The sequence below is a fragment of the Mugil cephalus genome, chromosome 20 (genome assembly GCF_022458985.1).
Source record: "Mugil cephalus isolate CIBA_MC_2020 chromosome 20, CIBA_Mcephalus_1.1, whole genome shotgun sequence".
In the NCBI taxonomy this organism is placed as follows: Eukaryota; Metazoa; Chordata; class Actinopteri; order Mugiliformes; family Mugilidae; genus Mugil; species Mugil cephalus.
Window position 1 is genome coordinate 16362973 of NC_061789.1, and position 21016 is coordinate 16383988.

Here is a 21016-nt window from a genome sequence, read left to right on the forward strand (position 1 = left end):
TGAAGCCGTGCTGTTACCAGAGCCCTGTTTTGCTATATCTGACTGAGCTACGCTACAGATGGTTGCTAATCTGGAAAGGGGAACAGGCTTTGGAGATGCTACAAGACTGAGAGGTTGGGCAAATGTATCTGTGTAGGAGTAGAATGTAGGATGGTGTGCGCCCAGTTGGAAATTGGCAAAACATGACAAACAGGTGTGTGCAGAGTGTATTGTGCCTGTGCGCGTGCTGGAGTGTGGGTCTCTTAATGCGCTCCAAGCACTTAGCAACATGTCATCCGGATCAATGTGAGCAGAGTGGTGTTTCTCATGTTAAAGCATGTGCACATGGCTCTACTGGGTCAGTATTAGATGCAAACACGTTTCTGCTTTGTAAATAACGGCCACAAAACTTGAAAGCATCATAGACATTGATACATTGATTAAATATCAATAAAAACCAGCTGGTGTAATTTAGCGTTGCAGTTTGTGACAAAAAAAAAAAGCAATGTGGAACCAAAGTTCTCCGCTGTTCGAGTTTCCTCCCGGTATGTTTTTGTTGTCCCACCGACAGGAGAGCTCTGTGTTTGGAGCTCCTTCGGTACCGGTGAAACCGCGAAAATGTTTCAAATGTTGAAGAACAAACGGTGAAAATGTGACAGTAACAGGTAAATACAACCGTTTAGGCTATTAATTCACTTTAAATCAAAGTATGTCCAAACGAGTCGTCTTTTGGACGCGGTATTGTTGCAACGTGCAACTGTGCAGTTAATATCCGTAATTTGACTAATATATTTGATGCATTGAAGTCAATAGTCGTGTGTTAGAAATATATACATTAACATATATTATATCATTTTAGTTTCAATAAATAACAACAAAACTATTTCATAAAATAATGCTTATAAAATAATGCTAATCGAGCAATATGTGGGTCTTGACCTTAATTTCTTTTCGAAATCTTTTCAAAAACCAGAACTAACTTCCGGGTTTTTCGGTGCATCTCTTCGCGGATTAGTAAAAACTGAAATAAAATTCAAATTTCAGTAGTTTTAAAGAGAATCGTTTGCTTCCTCCTCCTTCCTCTGCATGAAAATGGTAAATGTAAATAGCAAAGGTTCGCTCCTCCCACCTCCTGTAATTTCTTTCAGCATGAAAACTGTTCATCATCCTAAAAAAAAAAAAAACCTCTTTGTACTTCTGTCTCTTTCTCATCTCACTCCATCTCTCTTTAGCTCTTGCAACCGTATAAAAAAAAATCAGCGGTGCCAGAGCGCACTTCAGGGTCGTGGCACACCTCGGGCATATGGCACATTAAACGCATCCATTCAGTTTAGTTTAGTTGCGTCAGAGTTCACAAGGCTGCGTTTCTGTGCTCAAATGAATCAGGTGCTCGGAGTTGGCTGCCTCGCACTTTGGCATCATCTCCAGCCAACACAGAGCGTCCAAACATGCATGGAGTCACACAGAGGCAGAGGTGCCGCTTCCAGAGACCTTGTGACAGAGTGTCATGGCTGCGCATGTGTCACACTCTCAGTTCTGGCTCGCGGTGCCCTCACCTGCGTTTTGTAGCTGCCAATTTGGAAATTTGGCGTGTGCGCGTGTTTCACTGCTGCAAAGAGGCTTTCTGTGATTGAAATGACAAGTGTCCTGCGTGCTGCGTGTGATGATGACAGGCAGTTTTAGCAGACACAATGCTGGGTCCATGACCATTTGAGCACAGAACGGGGAATTAAATCGCAGCTTTGCCACTGGAAATGTCATTGAATTAAAAGTCGCGCAGTCTCTAAACGGTGTTTATGTAAATTGTGATTAAAATTCTAAGTGCTGTCTGAGCAATCGCAGCCCTGACTCACCTCCATTGTTCACCCCCGCAGCAGAAATAAAGACCCTCTCATCAATGGCATCGCTGTGGTCAAAAATCTCCGCCGTTCTGCCTCTTAATGAAGAGCGGTTTCCGCTGCAGTTCGGCGACAGAGTGGAATCAAGTGTGGTGGAAATGCTGAAGCGGTCCAGGCGGCAGCTGTACAGTGACTCACCGAGCGCCAGCCGCACGCTTAACGCTCAGGTCATTTTGGATATTTCGTGGGAGAGACTGAACACGGGGACGTGGCGCCATGTGGACAAGGAGTGGAGGCGCGTTTACTCCTATGGCTGCCTGTTCAAAGTGGCCGCGCTGTGTCGCGAGAACCCATCAGAAGATGAGATCCTGCAGGCCGTCAGGACCTGTGACATGTCTTTCCTCATGGGCGCAGCCATCATGGAAAACATACTTCAGGATGTTGTTCAGATTCTGCAGAGTGAAATAAGGAAATCTGCCAAAGATGAGGATGACAGTGAACATGCCGAGGTCAAGGTCAGTCTTTTTACATAAAACACACTATTGTGTATTCAGTTTATTTAACTGGCACAAGATTTTTTTTTTTAAATGAGAGGTTAACTCTTTACACGCTAAATAAAATGAAATGATAAGATATGTACTTTGCCGTTCCCCAAAATATTAGTCAGCGCAAACTGGTTCTGTCAGAAATGCAGTAGAAGAAGAACAAGTTTTGGCCCAACCTTCTTCTGAGGAACAATGAATTCATTCATTAGAAAAAGTTAACCAAGACTGAACGAGTCCAGCTACATCTCTGCCCCTCCTAGAAATGTGCCACGTCACCTAATGGATTTATCACAGCCAAAACGAAATCAGATCACACATCTTCACACAAATATTTTCCTGTAAATGTATTGACAAAATGTTTACACCACTCCTCTCTCTCGGATCAAGGTTTCCTCCCATCGGGGCATCGTCTGTTTGTGGTTGTAATGGTTGTGTGTTATTATTCTTATTATTAGATACTGTACGATATTAAGCTTGAATGTCTTTGATTATTATTTCTGTTTTTACTCTTCATCCTGCTGGATGCCATCAGATGTCATGGACGATGAAGTGCAACTTGCAACAAGCTCTCAAATGTCAAATCAATATACACTGATCAGGCATAACATTATGACCACCTTCCTAATATTGTGTAGGTCTCCCTTGTGCCTCCAAAAGAGTTGTGTCTCATCAGAGAATGGACATGGGTCTTCTGAGGGTGTCCTGTGGTGTCTGGAAACAGGATGTTGTTAGTGGGGGCTGTTGGTTCCTATGGGTTGAGGGGAGGGGCCTCTGTGGATCATCTCACAGATACTTGATTAGTTTAGGATCTAGTGAATTTGGAGGCCAGGTCAACACCTTGTGCTGTTCTTCATGTTTTTTTTAGTTGTTCCTAAACTGTTAGATGGTCTAAGTTACTTCCACATGAATGCCACATCCAGAAGTTTCCCAGCAGAACATTGACTTGTCGCATGTTATTTACTCCTCGTGTCAGTGGTTTTAATGTTATGCCTGATCAGCGTAGAATAATTATTAATAGTTATTTACCCACTCTGAGGGCTCACTAATAACCAACTCATATTCTCAGCTCTAATAAGAAGTCCGATCACAGCTGCTTTGTCTTTGTTGTTGTTTTCCTTTGAGCTTGAACTGTCTCATCTTTCCCCTTTTCATTTTGACATCATTAACAGAGAATAAAGATCGCGAGCCCACATGTTCCCGTGATCAAAGACCAGTTGGCCGTTCCCAGGATAAAGTGTCCTTCACTGGAAAGCTTCAATACGAACTATCTGCTCCCCCTCAAGCCAGTGATCTTAGAGGGAATCATTGACCACTGGCCCGCCCTCAACAAACACTCCTGGAGGTTTGTTTTATTCGGCTTCTTCATTCACATCACCATGTCTGTTGTTTTCCCTTTTTGGAACCAGTTTTTCATTACTAATGTCAATATACTGAGCTTAAAGACAGGCAAGAAAGACTGAAAGAAAGAAAGAAAGAAAGAAAGAAAGAAAGAAAGAAAGAAAGAAAAGAACTTATGTTAGAAAACCTTTTTCTTCCTTGTCTGAAAATAAATGTCACAGTATTAGCATTAGCGATGTAGCACATAACGGCTCTACTTATGTTCAGAAGCCTTGAAATCAGACTGATTTACACAGCAGAGGGCACTTACCTAGATGAGAGGACATATAATCTGGCAAACTCTGGTGTAGAGGGACAGCTTGCATGTCACATAAAACCTACACCACAGAGGTGGTTGTTGTTGTTTCAAAAAAAAAAAAAAGAACTCAGTTCAGGTCCTCGTCACTACATCCCCTGATTCCTGACTCTTACATCTGGCACCAGAGTCTGATGTAACACATCTGAATTTAAGAATATTCTTCCCTGTTCTCCTTCTTCCCACACAGCTCACTAGTCACCCCGACACCTGACACAGGGCTCCTGGCATCCGGTTGCTTATGTAACGTTTTCTGGAGCATTGCTGGGATCCAGAATGAGCAGATTTTGTTCATGAGTTATGCCTGAAATTGTCTCCCTTGTCTCATAAGCATAGAATACCTGAGGACGGTAGCCGGCTGTCGGACTGTTCCCGTCGAGGTGGGATCCAGGTACACGGATGAGGACTGGTCGCAAACGCTGCTCACTGTCAATGAATTCATTGACAGGTACATTTTATGTAAAGTAAGTGCATCCACCAGCAGATCTTCAATTCAAGTCAAAGTTGATACATCATGTGATTTCTAACGTAATATTTTGCATTTTTTCCCGTGCGTCCAAATGTCCCAGGATGGAGGGAAGTGTCCGGGTTATCTGGCTCAGCACCAGCTTTTTGATCAGGTACGGTCAGAGTTTTATTTAGACGATTGTAAAAACTCGAATATATTACTTTAATAATCAGATGACATTTTAAGCAGTATGAAGAATGGGATTCCTTTCCCTCCAGCTGTCATCCTCACATCATAGTGCTTTGAACAATATTGGCTTTCTCTCCCTGACTTAACCATAAAAGTGAGTGGATTGTCTGGATTGAACTTTCCAGAAAGGGCACCTTGTCAAGCTAATAGTTGGGTATTTTCAGCTGTTTCGTAGATCAGAATGAGGCCAGGAAAGGAGTCATCACTCATCTTGAATTTTCCCTCTGCATCCCCGTCTTTCACAATCAGCTCTTTATTTACACTTTCTAACATCACGTTAGGAACAGGTAAAGAAGCATTCAGGGTTTTCTTCTAGATAATCAACATGGATTTATGGTATAGTAAAATATGGAGAATTTCAAGGAACATATTATAAGTGTCGGAATAATTATTTTTAATCCGATTGGCAAACATTACAAGCAGAAAAATTCTTAAATTCCTCCTGGTATTGAATCTGTAGCTGCACACGCCCTAATTTGAGGAATCGGAAATTGGAGCTGGGACAGAAAAGGTCAGATTGTCCCTAAAGTAAAAGTCGCGCTGAAATTGCATTACACACACGGTAGCAGACTGAATGGTGCTAAATAAAATAAATGAATAAATATATGCTAAAGTTGAAATCTCACATTTTACTGGCGGCAATGGAAAATGTGGCTTAATTCTTCGCGGCCTGAGGACACAGACAAGCTACTGTCGTCTTAATAAATTCGTCAGGCAATGACTGACCTTATGTACACCGTATAATGACAATAAAGGGCATTTTATTCTATTCTTTTCTACTCTATTCTATTGTACTCTACCTGTTCACGGGTTTACGAACAAAACTGTTCCAGTAGTTTGATATCACGCTGAGAAGAGGGAAGTGTGCAGCCTTTATTCTTGTAGCTCTTCATCTAACAGCTCACTGCAGCTGCTCCTTTTTGTTCTGTTACTTATTTATACGAAATATTTCAAACCGATTTGGTGCAATAAAATGACGAACTAGATGTAGGTTTACAGAAAGAGAAGGAGCTTGCGTCAGCAGTAAATTAATGCAGCGTCTCTTTTTTGTTTTTGTTTTTTCTGAGACAGTTTGTTGACTGTATGTTGAGTCTGTCCTTTATCTTTAGAAGTCTCACTTAAACATGTTTGAAATTGAGGTGCACAGACAACAGCCCACTTTATTAGGGACACCTAGCTGAAACCAGAGCAGTCTGAAACAGAAACTTTAGGTGATGGTGTTGAGTGTGCGTAAACATTGTCACGCTTGTTTATTTTACCAGGCAGATTGCTTCAGCTTAAAATATCTGTTTTACAAGCAAGGCCTGGCTAAGGAGACAGCATTAAAGAACAAATCATAATAAGACACAAACAAGGAAGACACAGGCATGAGAGAGAAATAATAATAATAATCCCAACAAAAAAAACATCCAGAGCCCATGGGTGGAGGCAGAGAAGGTTGATCCTGAGGAAAGAGAGTTCACGTTAAAGCAAACACAACAGAACAGAACGGTGAACAACAATACGCACTGAGAGAACACCAGTACAAACATGATAACATACTATACAGTAAAACATTTTCACACTCCGTAATTTGCCATTAAAAAGACGTTAAGTCTGGTCCTACAATCAGAAATTGTGATAAGTTGAAATGATTTTGGTGATTCCTGGAGATTGTCCCGGCCGGAGGGAGCGGAGTACATGGCGTCCACGTACGGTACATCACAATAATCTAATAAAGGAATAAAAGTAGCAACAACAAGCCTTTTTTTTTGTTGTTTTTAGAGATAAAAGAAAAACACGATTTATTTCGGAAATAAAAGCTCACTTTTAGCTTCTTTGTCAGGTTTTCAATATGGAGTTTAAAAGACAAATCGTCGTCAAGGATGATGCCTCGATATATGAGAGTCTCAGTAGAACCTTGAGGTGTAAATACAGTAGGGGAACAATTATTTATCAGCAGGTCATACGCTTGACAGGTGTTTATTAAAATGATCTTTATTATCTTCAATCGTGCTAAACCAGTGATTCCCAACCTGTGGGCAGCAGCACCCCCGATGGGCTGTGAAGGTATTGCAAGTGGGTCGCCAAATCATATCGTTTGATATTTGGGTTTTGGTTGTGTTCTGTATGTGAATACAGGTCTTAATACGATCCACTGCTGTTGTTATTTTTCTAGGAAGGTCATGAGTAAGAGTGAAATGTTATTACTTTTTCTTAAATTGAAGTTTCAGCAGCTAGACTATGCTTAACAATGAGTTACTGTAAAACCAAAAAGGTAGACCTATGAAAGATGAAAACTGAAGATTTTTTTAGCAAGGCTACCAGAGTAGAAAGAAGAAAAACAATTATAGTAATTACTTTGGGTAAAAAAAAAAAGGCGAAATTAGTTACTCAGTTTCATGTTCCCTCAGATACCAGAGCTGAAGGAAGACATCCGCCTCCCAGATTATTGCTGCCTCGGTGAAGGAGACGAAGACGACATCACCGTCAACGCGTGGTTCGGGCCCGGAGGTACAGTGTCTCCTCTTCACCAAGATCCTCAACAGAACTTCCTTGCTCAGGTGACGATCAGAAGCGCCGCTCTCCTCCATCTGTGTCAAAGATCCGTCACGTGATCGCGTTCGGCTCACCTCATGGGATTCCCCTCCCTCCCTTTCATCAGGTGGTGGGAAGCAAATACATTCGCCTATACTCCCCGGAGGACTCAGACAAGCTGTACCCTCATCAATCACCGCTGCTTCACAACACCAGTCAGGTGGGATTGACAGCCTGCAGAGATAGCACGTGTACAACCTGCAAATATATGCAGCATTTCCTATTTCTGGCTCCTTCCGTGCAGGTGGAGGTGGAGAATCCAGACGCCGAGCGCTTCCCAGAGTTTGCCGAAGCTCCGTATCTCGAATGTCTGCTGCGGCCCGGAGACGTGCTGTTCATCCCCGTCCGACACTGGCATTACGTCCGGTCCTTAGAACTCAGCTTCTCTGTCAGCTTCTGGTGGTCGTGATTGCAGAATTGTAATTTTTAAAAGAAAATATATATCTAAGAAAGAAAAAAAAAAGAAACGAGTTTGGCTTGATTTGTGCTGCTGCGGAGGGGAATCAATCAAGACTTTTTAAACTAATGTGAGGCTAATTCTCAGAAATGTTAAGACAACCGCTGATCAAGCAAACCTTTCACCCATTGACAATGAACACACATTGCTGGATGATTAGTTTAATTGTGCCGCTGATCACTGCAACAACGTCTATTGTGTGGAAAGCTACCAGCAACGCGCGCACACACACACACAAAAAAACACGACGAAACAAATGAGTGGTTAAAATTGTTCGTGCTCGTTTCCTACGGCATGTAATTTACAAAGGGTTGTTAGTCATCTCATTTGACAGGGATATGTTTTTGTTTTTTTTTCCAGATTGCCTTATTTAATTGTGTTCTCAACCTTATTCCTACAAATACCCTCGGATGTGTGATTTCCATAATTCATGGAAATGAGGCAAGTGTTTAAATTTAATAAACCGAGCGAGCTACAGGTACAGGAATATGGTAATAAACACCACTCTCTGGTTCAACTGACAGTCTGAGGCAATCAGGCAGATCACATATGAAAATTTAATTAATAAATTAAATGAATTAATCCCCTGGGCACAGACAGACTTTGAAATTAAAACCACCTCATTGGTTTTAGTACCCTGACAGTGCAGCTCTTGTCTGGGACCAAAAACACAGAACCTGACTACAAAGGCCGCAGCAGATCCCAGACCGCGGCCGCGTGTCCCGTAGGTCCGTTACAATCAGGCCTGCTCGTTGCATCTATGATGTTGGGATGTGACAAAATGAAGCACATCAGCCCTGATGTGCACTTTTGATCTGATTTTCAGCAAAAAATTCACCGTCGGCTAAAGTAGCGTTGTGGGAAATCAGGGACGGTGGAGCTGGAGAGTTGTGGGAATATTTTAATAAAACACAACAGAAAGGCTTTTTCATTCAGTAAATGATGGGTGAATATTACAAGGAGATTACAGTGGAAGCACGAGAGGTGGCTCGAACAAACTAATTTGCTTCAAACCTAAGAAGGAAATGAATATGCCATGGAGTTTTTTACTTATTTTTATCCAAACAAAGGTATAATTTCCAACATGCTTTGACACTTAAACATATTACCGAGTCTTTATGCCACACACATAACGTAATAACTGAACTAATAAGAACATACGTCAACCCAGCTACAACTTAAGCCATGTAGTCGTATTTTTTAAATTGCATATTTTAATTAAAGATAAAGCCTATTAGCTCAAACGAACGATTTACATTATCATAAAAAGAAAAAGAAAAAAACGATGACACTACAACTTTCTGTGAGTGCAGGCGGTTTAACAAATGGCTCATGCATTAAACATGCCAGTGTTCAGGTAATAGACTTATCCCAACCTAGTTACTTTCCTTACAAGGTTATCTCTCTAAACTAATAACATGAACCCTGCCAGGATTTAATTCTGTGAGTAAATGCTGTATACTTCACTTAGCCCCTGGGCGCTTCGTCGTTGTCAGGTAAGTGGCACAATTGACTGAGGATCACACAAAACTGCTTACTCTCATTATAATGTGATCAATACTCAATTACCAGTGGAGTAATGTGAGTCCTCTGGGCTTGTAACCCTTTCTCTTAAACTTGGACCTTCACTGGTGCCTTTTTCCCCCCCTTCGTTTTGTTTGATTAATGGTCTCATTGATTTTCAAATAAATCTGGCAAATTAGCAATAAATCCAGATTTATTTAAAGTGACGCCTGGATGTACAGCTTAAAAAGATGAAGATTTGTTTCTTGTTTATCCCTTAGTGTAAAAGCGCTGTGCTGAAATGTCCGGGTTAAGATCCAGGTGAAGGGCTGAAACATAAAATTAAAGCCCAGGGCCTCTTATGGCACTCAATCACAGGGAATGACCACAGTAAATATTCCCCGTGTGTCAATATTTATCTAAAGATCGAAGCTATTTTTTCTTTTTTTTTTAAAGCTCCTTGCGTTTTCACCATCTGAGCTTACACGACGATTACAAAATGTTAAACAACAGCAGATACTTGAGCTTGCCAGTTTTAATTAGTGTACATTACATATTCATGAACATTCAGAAATCTGGGGATGAAACACTTTAAACGCAAAATATACAAAAAAAAAGAGGAGTGATTGTCAGGCATTAATTAGTCACATCTATTTTTATCATTATAAACAGCTTTACAAGTTGTAATGTAATAGTTTAGTTAAAATATATTCAACAAAGACATTATTATAAAATTGAGCTTGAAGCAATGCAAATTGAAACATAACGTGATATTAAAATCCTGCAGTAAGACGGTGTAGTAGAAAAAATAATGTTAAAGTTTAACAATATTGCTCTGTAGTGCCGGATAATTAGGACACAAAGTGTGCAAAGTACATTCCAGGCTGATTGATAACCATGTAATGCTATTCAGAGGTTTTAAAAGCAACTTGGTTTCAGTTCACTGCAAATGTATCTGACCTTCGGTGCATCTTAAGTGCAAAGAGGTTTTTAGCGTGAAATAAAAGACGCGGGGTCGTTTTTCCGATTGGCCCAGCTTCCTCCCAAAGAGCGTCCGTCCCAGCGAGCACCGATCAATGCTGAAACGGAAAACGTCTTCTTTTCTAGTAATCCTGTAAATCTGGAGGAAAGTTCTGCATCCTCTCGACCACGAAGAAGCAGAGCGTTCCAGCGAAGCCCAGGATGATCATCAGCAGGAGCTGCCACATCAGGAGGAGGTAGCCGCTGTAGAAGAACGCCACTGCTGCACAGACAGACTGCAAAGGGACACGCAGATTATTGGATAATAAGACAAAGGTGTGCTTATCTTATGTTACTCCTTTAAACTAATGCATCCTAACGTCACGTTCAAGTTAGTTTTATGCTTGGCAACGTATGTATGCTGTGTGTACAGCGTAGCTTGTGTGAACTGTGATTGGTCCCAAATGTATTTCCTCATCCACGTCTCTAAGTGGTTGGAAAAGCTCCATCCTTCTGCCTGTCTTTACTACACCAACTAGGGGTGGGTATTGGCAAGGGATTCACAATACAATACGTATCACGATACTTGTGCCACGATACGATACATTATCGCGATATTATGGTACTGCGATATATTGCAATATTTTACATGGTTCACTTTGAAACTTTATGTGCAGCTTAAAATACACCTTGAATATATGTACATCAGATGACGGTGATCATTCATTAGAGGCAAAAACAATATTAATCCAAATGATCCATTTCCAATTGCATGTGTACAGAAAAAGGTGGTGCGGAAGTTGTTTCACGGCCCACAACATGACTTTTTCCATTTCTTTTAAAATATACTAAGTCATTCAAAATCGATATTGTATCAGAAGAATTGCGATATATTGGCGTATCGATATTTTTTTCCCAACCCTAATGCCACCATTAGCCACTCAGTAGGTTCAATAGATAAGACATAGGTTGATGGTAGATACATTACAGGAGTATAGCTTAGCAACCACATAGCTGTGGCAGCAATGTCAACATAGGGCTGTAATCAGGCTACTGTGTACACAGAGGTGAGAAACTGACATACGGCTGCAAAAGCTTTAGATATGTTTCAATATCCGTTGAGAACGTTTCTAGGGTTAAATCTTGTTAGAGGCCAATTTGATAGCTAAGAAAAAATGTTGCAGTCGAGAGGTGTGAGTCTTCCTTCTTCTTTTCCCTTTTAAATGTGAACCTCTGTGAATTTATTTCACACTTGGCAGGGCAACATCCTGGACCCGGCTTTGCTTGAGAATTGGCAAGTCGGGATTACCTGGATGAATTTGAAGATGGCAAAAGCGGGCGTGCTTTGCTCGGCGTAAACGCGCCCCAATATGCTGTAGAGCTGCGTGTTGAAGCAGCTGTCCCCAAGTCCGAGCAGGAAGCTGCACAGCATGGCGATGGAAACGCTGAGAGAGAGGATACGGACACAACCATGACCCTGATGTAAAATTCCCGTCTTGCTTACGCTCGATTATCAGACAAACACCTACCTCGGAGTTAAATATGGGCTCTTTTGGGTGGTGGTTTCAAAGACAACAGGGGCGTCGTTTGGGATGTTGAGGAAGATCAAATAAAAAGCAATGAAATGCACCACCATTCCCAGGAACACCACCGAGGTCCGTCTGAAGCGGTTGTTCTTGCACAGCAGCCCGAAGAAGCCTCCACCTGGTCGGGACGGAGCGCGCACCGTTACGAAACTCAATGACCCATGCGGGCTTAAGCTCCTCCAAGCATACTCTGAGACAGGAAAAGTGAACTCACCCACTATTTCTCCGACGCCTACCACAATCCCAGAGATCCCGATCAAGCCTTTAGCGGCTTCTCCGAACTGCGTCGTCGCTCCTATGCACGTCCCGTACACTCCGCTGTAGAAGGATAGCTCGAGGCCTGGGGAACAAGGAGATCTCGCTGCAGCTGGAGGCCCTTTACATGAAGCCAGGGCACTTGCTATGATATTGCTTTTGACTCACCACTGTATGCCATGCAGGGACTCAGCAGCAGTATAGTTTTAGTCTTCAGTAGCTGCATCATAGTCTCTGAAAAGGAAGAGATGAAACACACTCGTATGGATTGCTACTAAATTTGGTATTTCCACCATTAATACATTTATTTTACATCTGTTCTGCGGTCTATTGAAAATGCAGACATTCAGACCAGACCAGACCAATACAGGTAGATACAGGTGGAATATGGGGGGAAGTATTTGGTCGCAGTAAGCCCAAAAAGCCACATTTAAATGCAGATGGAAAAGCACCCGGGAGACACTTTCACTCAGGCTGTTAGGAAAAAATTCGTATTTTAAACGAAGAAGTCCCACCAGGTTTGTCTGTATGCGCCTCGATGCCCTTCCTTGACATGAATCGCCGTGCATCTTTGATAAACCCCCGATACCTTTAAGGCAGGTGTACACAAGCGCAGATGCGCGCGAGATACACACAAGACAAAGAGTAATCTGATCCTCCAAACAACTTGGGGCTGCACTCGAGGCAGGTGCGAGTGCAGCGGAGTTTCCAGTCGACAAACAGAGATGTAATCTGAAATAAACCTGCGCGCAGGCCGTCCCTGTGTACTCTGGTCTGAAGCTGGAAGATTTTTATCCGCGTGAAAGCAATTGTCACTTGAAGAAAAACAAAACTGCAGTTGAGTGCCTGCTAGACTAAGCTGTGGAGTGTAATGCTAATAACTGGGGAAGGAGGAGAATAACACACATTCTATAAGGTCTTCAGTGCCTTGCGAAAAGCGTACTTGTGAAAACAGGAAGAGAAGGATGGTGCACGTGTTACTGTACTGTTAGTGCGTGTTAGCTACGCTAGCAGCATATGGCTCATAGGATGGTTCCCACCGCATCAGTCAAGACGGAAATATCTCAACGACTACTGGCAGGATAGCGGAAAAAATCTGGTGTCAGCATTCCCCATGAATAGATATACACCAATCAGGCATAACATTATGACCACCTTCCACAGCAGACTCATTACTGAATGGACGTGGGTCTTCTGAGGGTTTCCTCTGGTGTCTGGCAACACAATGTTGTTGGGGGGGGGTCTTTGGGTCCTAGTTTGGCATCTAGTGAATTTAAACAACTTTGAGGTCAACACCTTGTGCTGTTCATGTGTTTTTTGCAAAACCTGCTAGGGATGGCTGCTGATCTAAGTGGGTGGTACATGTCTAAGTAACATCCACATTAATGCCAGGTCCAAATGTTTCCCAACAGTCAATGATATTTCCTTCTCCTGTCATGATCATATTCTACATCAGTTCTGGATCTAATTCATTCACAGCAGCTGAAACAAAATTCTGTGTCTTGTGTTAATTGGTAAATGTGACACTAGAAGGCCTGCTGATCTTAAGCTGTGTCCTAAACCCATACTACATACTAACTCCATGGAGTAGTTTAAATGCAGATATACAATATACTTTTTAGATTAGTTAGTTTCCTAAATAAATAACTTGACATTTGTTCTGTTTTACATCAACAGGAACTGATACAAATGAAATGGTGCGGTTGTCGTCACTCAAACTCGAGTCGCTCTGGGACGTCACTGGCAGTGAGACTACACAAACAATTCTGCGGATCTTTTTAGACTAATCCCACAAGTGCAACGTGAGTGTAACCAGCTGTTTGCCTTTGCATCGTGGACGAGCGAATAGCAGCAGAACGAATTAACGGCAAATCTTCAATGGAGTTGTACTTGCGCACCGTTTTCTTGAATAATTCCTTTTGACACTTTTCCAATCCGATCGCGATCCGTGTAGCGCAGCGGTAACGCGCACAGTTTATTATGTATGCATGTGTACACACTCATGTGCAGGGTTGCATCATAATTAATACAGTTAGTTCACGTTGAAGAGAAATTCCACAGTGTTATTTTAAGGCTGTACACTTCAGTATGGCTTGCTGAAGTGTACACTGCCAGCTCTTACTGATAACAACTTACTGAACTCCGACTTGGTATCCTGCATGGCGGTATCTGCTCTGTTCTTGTACCTGAACAACAGAAATGAAATCAATATTCCACAACGCGGAAAAATGAATCAATAGAAACTATACACACAGGCAAATAGCATCCTTCAAGTAAAAAACAGGTGAAGTGAGGAAGGATTCTCATTCATATGACTCCTCGTTGCTCTGTTTGAATTATTGTTTGGTCTCCAATGAGGACGGCTCAAACATTTCCCATCAAGCGGATACCCAAAACAGTCTCTAACACAATCTGCTGCCCGCACAAAAACAGGTGGACGGAATATGTTTTGTCCAAATCAGCATGCCAAAAAGAATTCTCCCGGATGAACTACTTCCAGGCTCGTGTGCTTCGCGACGGATGCCTTATGTGTTTTCATCAAACGTCCCCACAGTGGAGTCATAAATATTTAAGCGAGTCTGAAACAATGCTGAGGGCTGTTCCTGGAGAGTTTGGGTGGTCTTCGTCCTCCGCCACTCCGGAGGAGAAAGCCTCCGACCCGTCCGCTCCGAATCTGCCTGATTGCACCCCACTTGTGTAAAGTGCTATGATTGGGCTCGACTATCAAAATTGCATTGATCTAGAGAAAAACGGTCCGTGTCATTTCCGTGAAGGGCGAGAGTGGTTTGAAACTCCTGCAGAACTGCGCCCGAGTCGACTTAAAAACCTCTTACGAGATCCAAGGTGTCATTTGAAGAAAATAATAAATTTGGGGGCGAGAGCTTAACAAGGTCAACTGGTTGTGAGGTAAAAAGTAAACAACTTGTTTAGTTAGCCCTGATACACGTAGTGCTCCGCGTCTTTTCCGAGCAGAAACACGAATACATTCTGAGTGACTTTTGTGGCGCTGCGGTGAAAAAGGTGCAATTATCTGAGGATATTCTTTTACATCACACGAGTGGACAGCAGCGACTGCCCTTCCTCTTCAGACAGCATCTCCTCCTCGTGGTGGATCTTCCTCAGCACCAGGAAGGTGAGAGTGCCGAGGACGGAGGCGACGAGCAGGGCCAGGAAAGTCATTCTCCGGCTGCTGTCTGAGAGATGGAAATGCACCTCTTAATTAAAGGCCGCCACATACATGGACGACACCGAGCCGCGGCCGCGCTCAGATGACCAGCCGCTGTTTCGCGGCCTTGTCGAGCTTGAGCCTACCTGATATTTCCGTTTTTCCGTTCCATTCGAAATAAATGTAAAGATTGCCGAACAGCATGCTGCAAACAAAAGGAATGGTGTGCATTAAATGAGATAATGGCACACATGAATACAGTGTAAAGCTGACATATATCGTAATTCGTGCTGGGAGAAACCTTTGCATAATATATCAGTATTGTCTTTATAAAAAATGACCACAATATACAGTGTATTTACTATACATGCTATGTTATTTTATTGCTACTTCCCCTTAACAAACACACAATGAAATATGTTGGGAATTTATGGATGCGAAACCTAAACCAATGGGAATAATGACTAAGAACTAGTGTAGTCATTCAGTATGATAAAGGTTCGTACGGGTTTTAGTTTTTATTCTAATAGTTTTTCAGAATTGTATTTATTGCCACATATCCTCACTCAAGCAGCAAGTTTGTGTTTGGTACAATAAGCATTGGTATGAAATGAGAGCCATGTAAAATATACAAAATATTAAAAAAGAATGTGTAAAAAGTCTACAGGTAAATATAGAAGGAACTGTTTTAAACAGAAAAGGAACTGTGTGTAAGGACAGTGTATGGACTCAGAGGGTGGATAGGAGGCCGTGTGTGTGTCTGTGTGTGTGTGAGGGGGTCCTTGTCATTTTGATTCTACGAAATAAAAAACCCAATTAGTGCGCTGCTGCTTCGGAAATAGTTATCCGTGTTATAATTTTTATGGCAAGTGGTCTAATCTGTTTTCATTTATTGTACGGGAACGCACATGAAATAACTTAACAAGCTGAGGAGCACTTAATGCAATGCTAGCTCTAACCTTTTCTAGTATTTAATTTTTAGTGAGTGAACTTTGAGCCACGGTGCCTAAAATAAAATGACAAAACCTAAAAAAAAATGTTTTCAAAAGAACGAAAAGGTTATGTGAGATCCTGTGAAAGTTATTGGGGAACGCGCAAAAGTACATCTTATTATTTGACTGCATTTTTATTCTCCACATGTCCCTCCCGGGGCTCTGCAGCTCTATAGAGAGCAGGGAATGAGTGCCTTTTGTTTCCCTGAAATGATGCCGGAAGATAAATCCTTCAATTTTCTATCATAATTAGAACAGCTTAGTCTGAGATTTAGGTTAGTTAAACATTTAATTATAAGACCCTCTGTGCAATTTATTGTGTACATGGAATTTAATGTATTTCAAACCTTCCAGGGGCTTTCATGTGACCTTTTAATTAAAGCGTTTCCATTTAGATAATCAGTGAATGTAAAAAAAACAAAAAAAAAACACTGAATATGGTGATAACTGAGTCCTTTGAGAAATGATATTTGATAGACAGAAAAATGTGGAGTAACTTTTTTCTTTATATAATCAAACGCCGACTTTATAAACAAAACAATCCGCATTTCCGTCTCTGAGGATGCTTCTTTCGTTTTTTTAATCTTGTTTATTTGCCTTTCTGTAAAACACTGTGATCTATTTCCATCTTTAATTACAAATCCACCTCAACTGAAAAAAAAAAAATGGAGATTAGTCTGTCCTGGAGCCACGGCGAGGGACATCAGGGGTTATTCATGAAAGATAACAGTGATTTTCAGCGGCGTTCTGTGTTTGTGTCTGCAGGCTGTGAAGAACCGATTCGGAAGTTTACTGTGGCAGCGATCACCGCTGCGGAGTCAGATTAGCGTTGCCCTATTGGGAGCTTTGGTGCAGGTGACAGCCAATGTAATTATTATACAAATTCAATTTGCATATTTTAGCAAATACAAATTAGTTGTCCGAGCCAGTGTGCAAGAGCAATTTGCCAAATACAAGAAGTGAAAAGGCCAAAGCTCTCACCTGCGCAACTCTCCTCTTTAAGAGGCTTTACGGAGGAACTGATGGTATTTATGAAATGATGCGGCCCGTGCAGCTGACAATACAGATCACGGCAGGAGGTTGGCTGCTGCAGTGCAATTACATATTTGATCAACTGAAATGCCTCAAACGAAAAAGAGAAGAAGAAGAAAATTCATTTTAGGAGCATTTAAGCTCCTGGAGTCTGAAGGGAGAGGCTGGGGCTCAGCACATGGAGTCGGTTGTTGAGGGTTAGCGGCGCATGACATCTGGCGCATGAACCACATGGCAAGGTGTGCTTAAGCAAGACACCGAACCCTAAGTTGCCCCCGGTGTTTGGCACTAGTGTGTGAATATGTGGGAATAGGAAGAAAGGCGCTACATCAGGGGTCTTCAATGTTTTTCATGCTAATGATGGAGAGATTAAGTAGGGACCCCTAATCTACTATATGTGTTCTATATTAAACCCCGCCTAGTGCTATTTATAAATATACATTATTATCATTATTTTGCATTCAATATTAAGCTATTCAAATAACACATTGATTCAAATATATTTTTTTTATTTCAAATGTTGTTGGGTGATGGGAGCGAGCTGCACTGTTAGCTTCTTTTCTGCTAATATTGCAGCATGCTTCTGGACTTCACATGGGCCTTCTACGGTCTCGTGATTGACTCAGCAGCGTGGGCGGGGCCTACTGTGTACAGGAAGCTTTGATTGACAGGTCCAGTGTGGCGCTCTGTGTGAATCAGTGTGCTGACGAGACAGCTCCTGTATCGGTGAATGAGTGAAGTGCTGACTGAAAGATAACGTCTTCTGCCTCCATTTATCCCTTTACTAAAATATGTTAGGTTTGTATTAATGTGCATTTAAAGAAATTTAAATTTGTGGGGGAAAATTAAAAAAAAAATATATATATAAAAATGTCTAATCAACCAAAGATTTTGCGACCCCCCTGCAGTACCTCCGCGGACCCCCTAAGGGTCACGGACCCCATGTTGAAAACCTAAGCGCTATAAAAAATAATACCAATTACCAATACCAAATAAGACGTAATGCCACTAAATGCCTCATTTAAATAACCATCATATAGAGCTAATGCATGGAGGTGAGTAAACCTAACAGTGATGCAGACAGTGTGTAACATTCCTGTGTCAGCAGCTACGTACCTGCACTGCAGGAGAGCCCAGAACACCCCAGTGTTCCTGTTGATAGTGGAAGCCTCAGAGTTTTCCACCAGAAAGTGTCCTTGAGCTGTCCAGAGCACTGCGAGGGCGAAGCAAAAAAATTTAACCAGTCAGCTAATCACCCACATCAAGTGAAAAATTAGCTTCCAGGCTTGGTAACTAATGCATCTAACCATACAGTGGGCTTGGGACATGAATACAAATTCATCCCACTGCAGTGAATTGAGGCCTGCATGAAAAAATAATAACAATAATAAAAAGCCTCAAATAATTTTTCTTCATTTCTTCAGTAAATGCTCAGCAGAGGGACACTTTCTCTGTATTTTCACAAACATTTACGAGCGAGCTCAAGGTGCTGCGCTCTGTTGGGAGAAACAGCCCCTAACCCCATTTAAGGTCTAATTTTGGATACACTGTTTGTACGCACCAGCGCGCCCCGGTCACGATAATCCCCGCACGCATGATTAAACGCTATTTGGATTTCAACACCCGAAATTGAGCTAATGTTAATACATCGCATCCCGCTCCGCTGTTCACACACACACACACATCTGGGTTAGTGGAATGTGACTGAGCATGTGCCCGACATGCTGCAACTCTACACGCAAACGTGACGACTCGTGAAAGCTGCGCTTTGTCTCGCGGGACATACAGTCTGCAGAACTTTTCTGCAGACAGAACACGAGTTGTTTAGATCTTTGGCGCCTGGAATTTTTAATTAAATTTTCACTAATTTCGGGCATGATGCAAATGACATGGTTAACTAACAGAGGAAGTCATCGCCAGACTAATCACTAATGAAAACAGTCAGTTGAAGCCAAATAGGAAAAAGAAAATGGAGAGAATTAAAATTCCTGGCACCCAGCTGATTTGGAAAGAATGAAAGTGTAACTAATAAAACTAATATTCTTAAATATAGGTCAAGTTTTAAGCCAAAGTTTTTCTTTATTTTCACCTAACATCACTGTAATCCATGGACGTGTTTCCCTAACTGCCCTTTAAGTTATTAACTGCTACCTTAATAATAATGTGCCCGCTGTTACAAATATGCTAGGTGTTGTGGAGGGAGAAGAACTTACTGGCTGCTCCGATGCCGATGAGCACAGAGGTCAAGTAGAAGGACCACGTTGAAGGTACGATGAACACTGCGACGTAGCCACTGGACACAAACCCACATGGTGAGCGACATGTGTGAGCAGATTTTCAACAGTACAGGCCGCAGCCAGCATTAAAAGCTCACCTGTAGAGCAGACCACTCAGAAACATGGTCGGCTTCGGGCCGATCACTGTGACAACAGTCGGCGCAAGCAAATTGGAGAATGAAAAGACCCCGTAGATGATCCCCAGACTTGGAAAAAACAAAAAAGGCAAAAAGAAGACAAGGTGAAGCAAACATATACCACTTTGTGTTTGTCTCTGAGCTGAGGGCTTACCTGTGGTACCCGCTTCCCGTAAAAGTAGCATTTCCCAGGCTTTTTACAACAGTTTGCTGGAATTCATGAAAGAAAAAACTTTGTGTTAGGCAGTGTTGCAAAAAAAAAAAAAAAAGAGAAAAAAAAGGGTCAAATGCCATTCATCCGGTTTGATCATCTCCCTGATTATTAAAGAAAATTAGAAACACGAGATGCGCCTGACATGCTCCTCTGACTGGCCAGTTTCCTGCTGCACATTTGAACTCTGATTCTTATTTATTTATTTATTTTAACACAAACTTAATACACGTGATTGTAGGACACATCCGCACGTTGCCAGATATTAGTAAAATTGCACAGCATTGGAGTCTCTTGCAGTTTTTGAGCAGGCTAGTTTCCAGGGCTGCGGGCCGGGAAGTCTGCTCCGTGCATACAATTAAAATCCCACAGCACATGTACATTCAACATACAAATCTGATGAACTGTTTCTAAAAAAAAAAGAAGAAAAAAACTGAAACGTCGTTGACTTACTTCAATGTTCCCGCAGGTGGTGAAGGCGGTGAATATGAAGAGAAACCCCACACCCAAAATCACAACGTTGAAAGTCCTCCTGTCTGCCATGGTGTCCTCCCAACGCTCCTATCAGTACATTTCAAGTTTGCTGCACCGACAACTAATTTGGATGAGCATTTCAACGAAAGTTGACTTTACCAACTATGTAGTTACAGTTTAATGCGCGAATAGCGGTCAGAGAAAGAGGAGCAGAGATTAACAGTTATGGGACAGCCCCTAAGGACGCCTCCTCGCTGTTAGACCAAGTACGCATGACAACTTGTGACTTTCATTATCAATATTTCGTGGTCTTCCTTTTACTGGGACTTCTTCGTCACGGTGTCGTCATCCTCCTATTTTGCCGTTACTGGGTTTTTTTTTTCCCCCCGTTTCTTCTTCTTCTCGTGAAATTTGCCGTAATTTAAACTCACTTCGCTGTGCTGCCTTCCAGAGGTGACGAAGAGAAGCAGCCCCACAATTACCTACACACCATAAACATAGGCACAGTAAATAAATAAATAAAAAAAGACTAATTGTTTTGTAGAGAGTAATAAAATTTTAAACGACAGCTGATAAGATCGACCTCAGATTATTATTATTATTTTTCCATTTCTGATCAATAAACTCACACGATTTGG

At 41.9% G+C, this 21016-nt stretch overlaps 2 protein-coding genes across 4 annotated transcripts; one reads left to right on the plus strand and one right to left on the minus strand.

Moving 5' to 3' along the window:
* Window positions 1-513: 513 nt before the first annotated feature.
* On the plus strand, window positions 514-7800 carry kdm8 (lysine (K)-specific demethylase 8). 2 transcript variants are annotated; one of them, XM_047571986.1, is made up of 8 exons: window positions 514-644; window positions 1854-2332; window positions 3532-3704; window positions 4387-4519; window positions 4625-4675; window positions 7146-7295; window positions 7397-7489; window positions 7574-7800. In XM_047571986.1, the coding sequence occupies exons 2-8, from the start codon at window positions 1877-1879 to the stop codon at window positions 7736-7738; spliced, it is 1221 nt and encodes a 406-aa protein (XP_047427942.1). In that variant the 5' UTR covers window positions 514-644; window positions 1854-1876; the 3' UTR covers window positions 7739-7800. The 2 variants fall into 2 exon arrangements, with proteins under 2 accessions (XP_047427942.1, XP_047427943.1); XM_047571987.1 differs by having other exon boundaries at window positions 536-644; window positions 1857-2332.
* A 2006-nt stretch (window positions 7801-9806) lies between these two features.
* LOC124997935 (UNC93-like protein MFSD11) lies at window positions 9807-20759 on the minus strand. Of its 2 annotated transcripts, XM_047571990.1 has the most exons (13): window positions 20358-20758; window positions 19848-19903; window positions 19655-19762; window positions 19494-19573; window positions 18397-18493; window positions 15403-15461; window positions 15140-15284; window positions 14227-14276; window positions 12259-12324; window positions 12050-12175; window positions 11779-11953; window positions 11559-11694; window positions 9807-10545 (listed from the first exon to the last, which is right to left on the minus strand). In XM_047571990.1, the coding sequence occupies exons 1-13, from the start codon at window positions 20445-20447 to the stop codon at window positions 10393-10395; spliced, it is 1341 nt and encodes a 446-aa protein (XP_047427946.1). In that variant the 5' UTR covers window positions 20448-20758; the 3' UTR covers window positions 9807-10392. The 2 variants fall into 2 exon arrangements, with proteins under 2 accessions (XP_047427946.1, XP_047427945.1); XM_047571989.1 differs by having other exon boundaries at window positions 11779-12175; window positions 20358-20759.
* Between the last annotated feature and the right edge of the window lie 257 nt (window positions 20760-21016).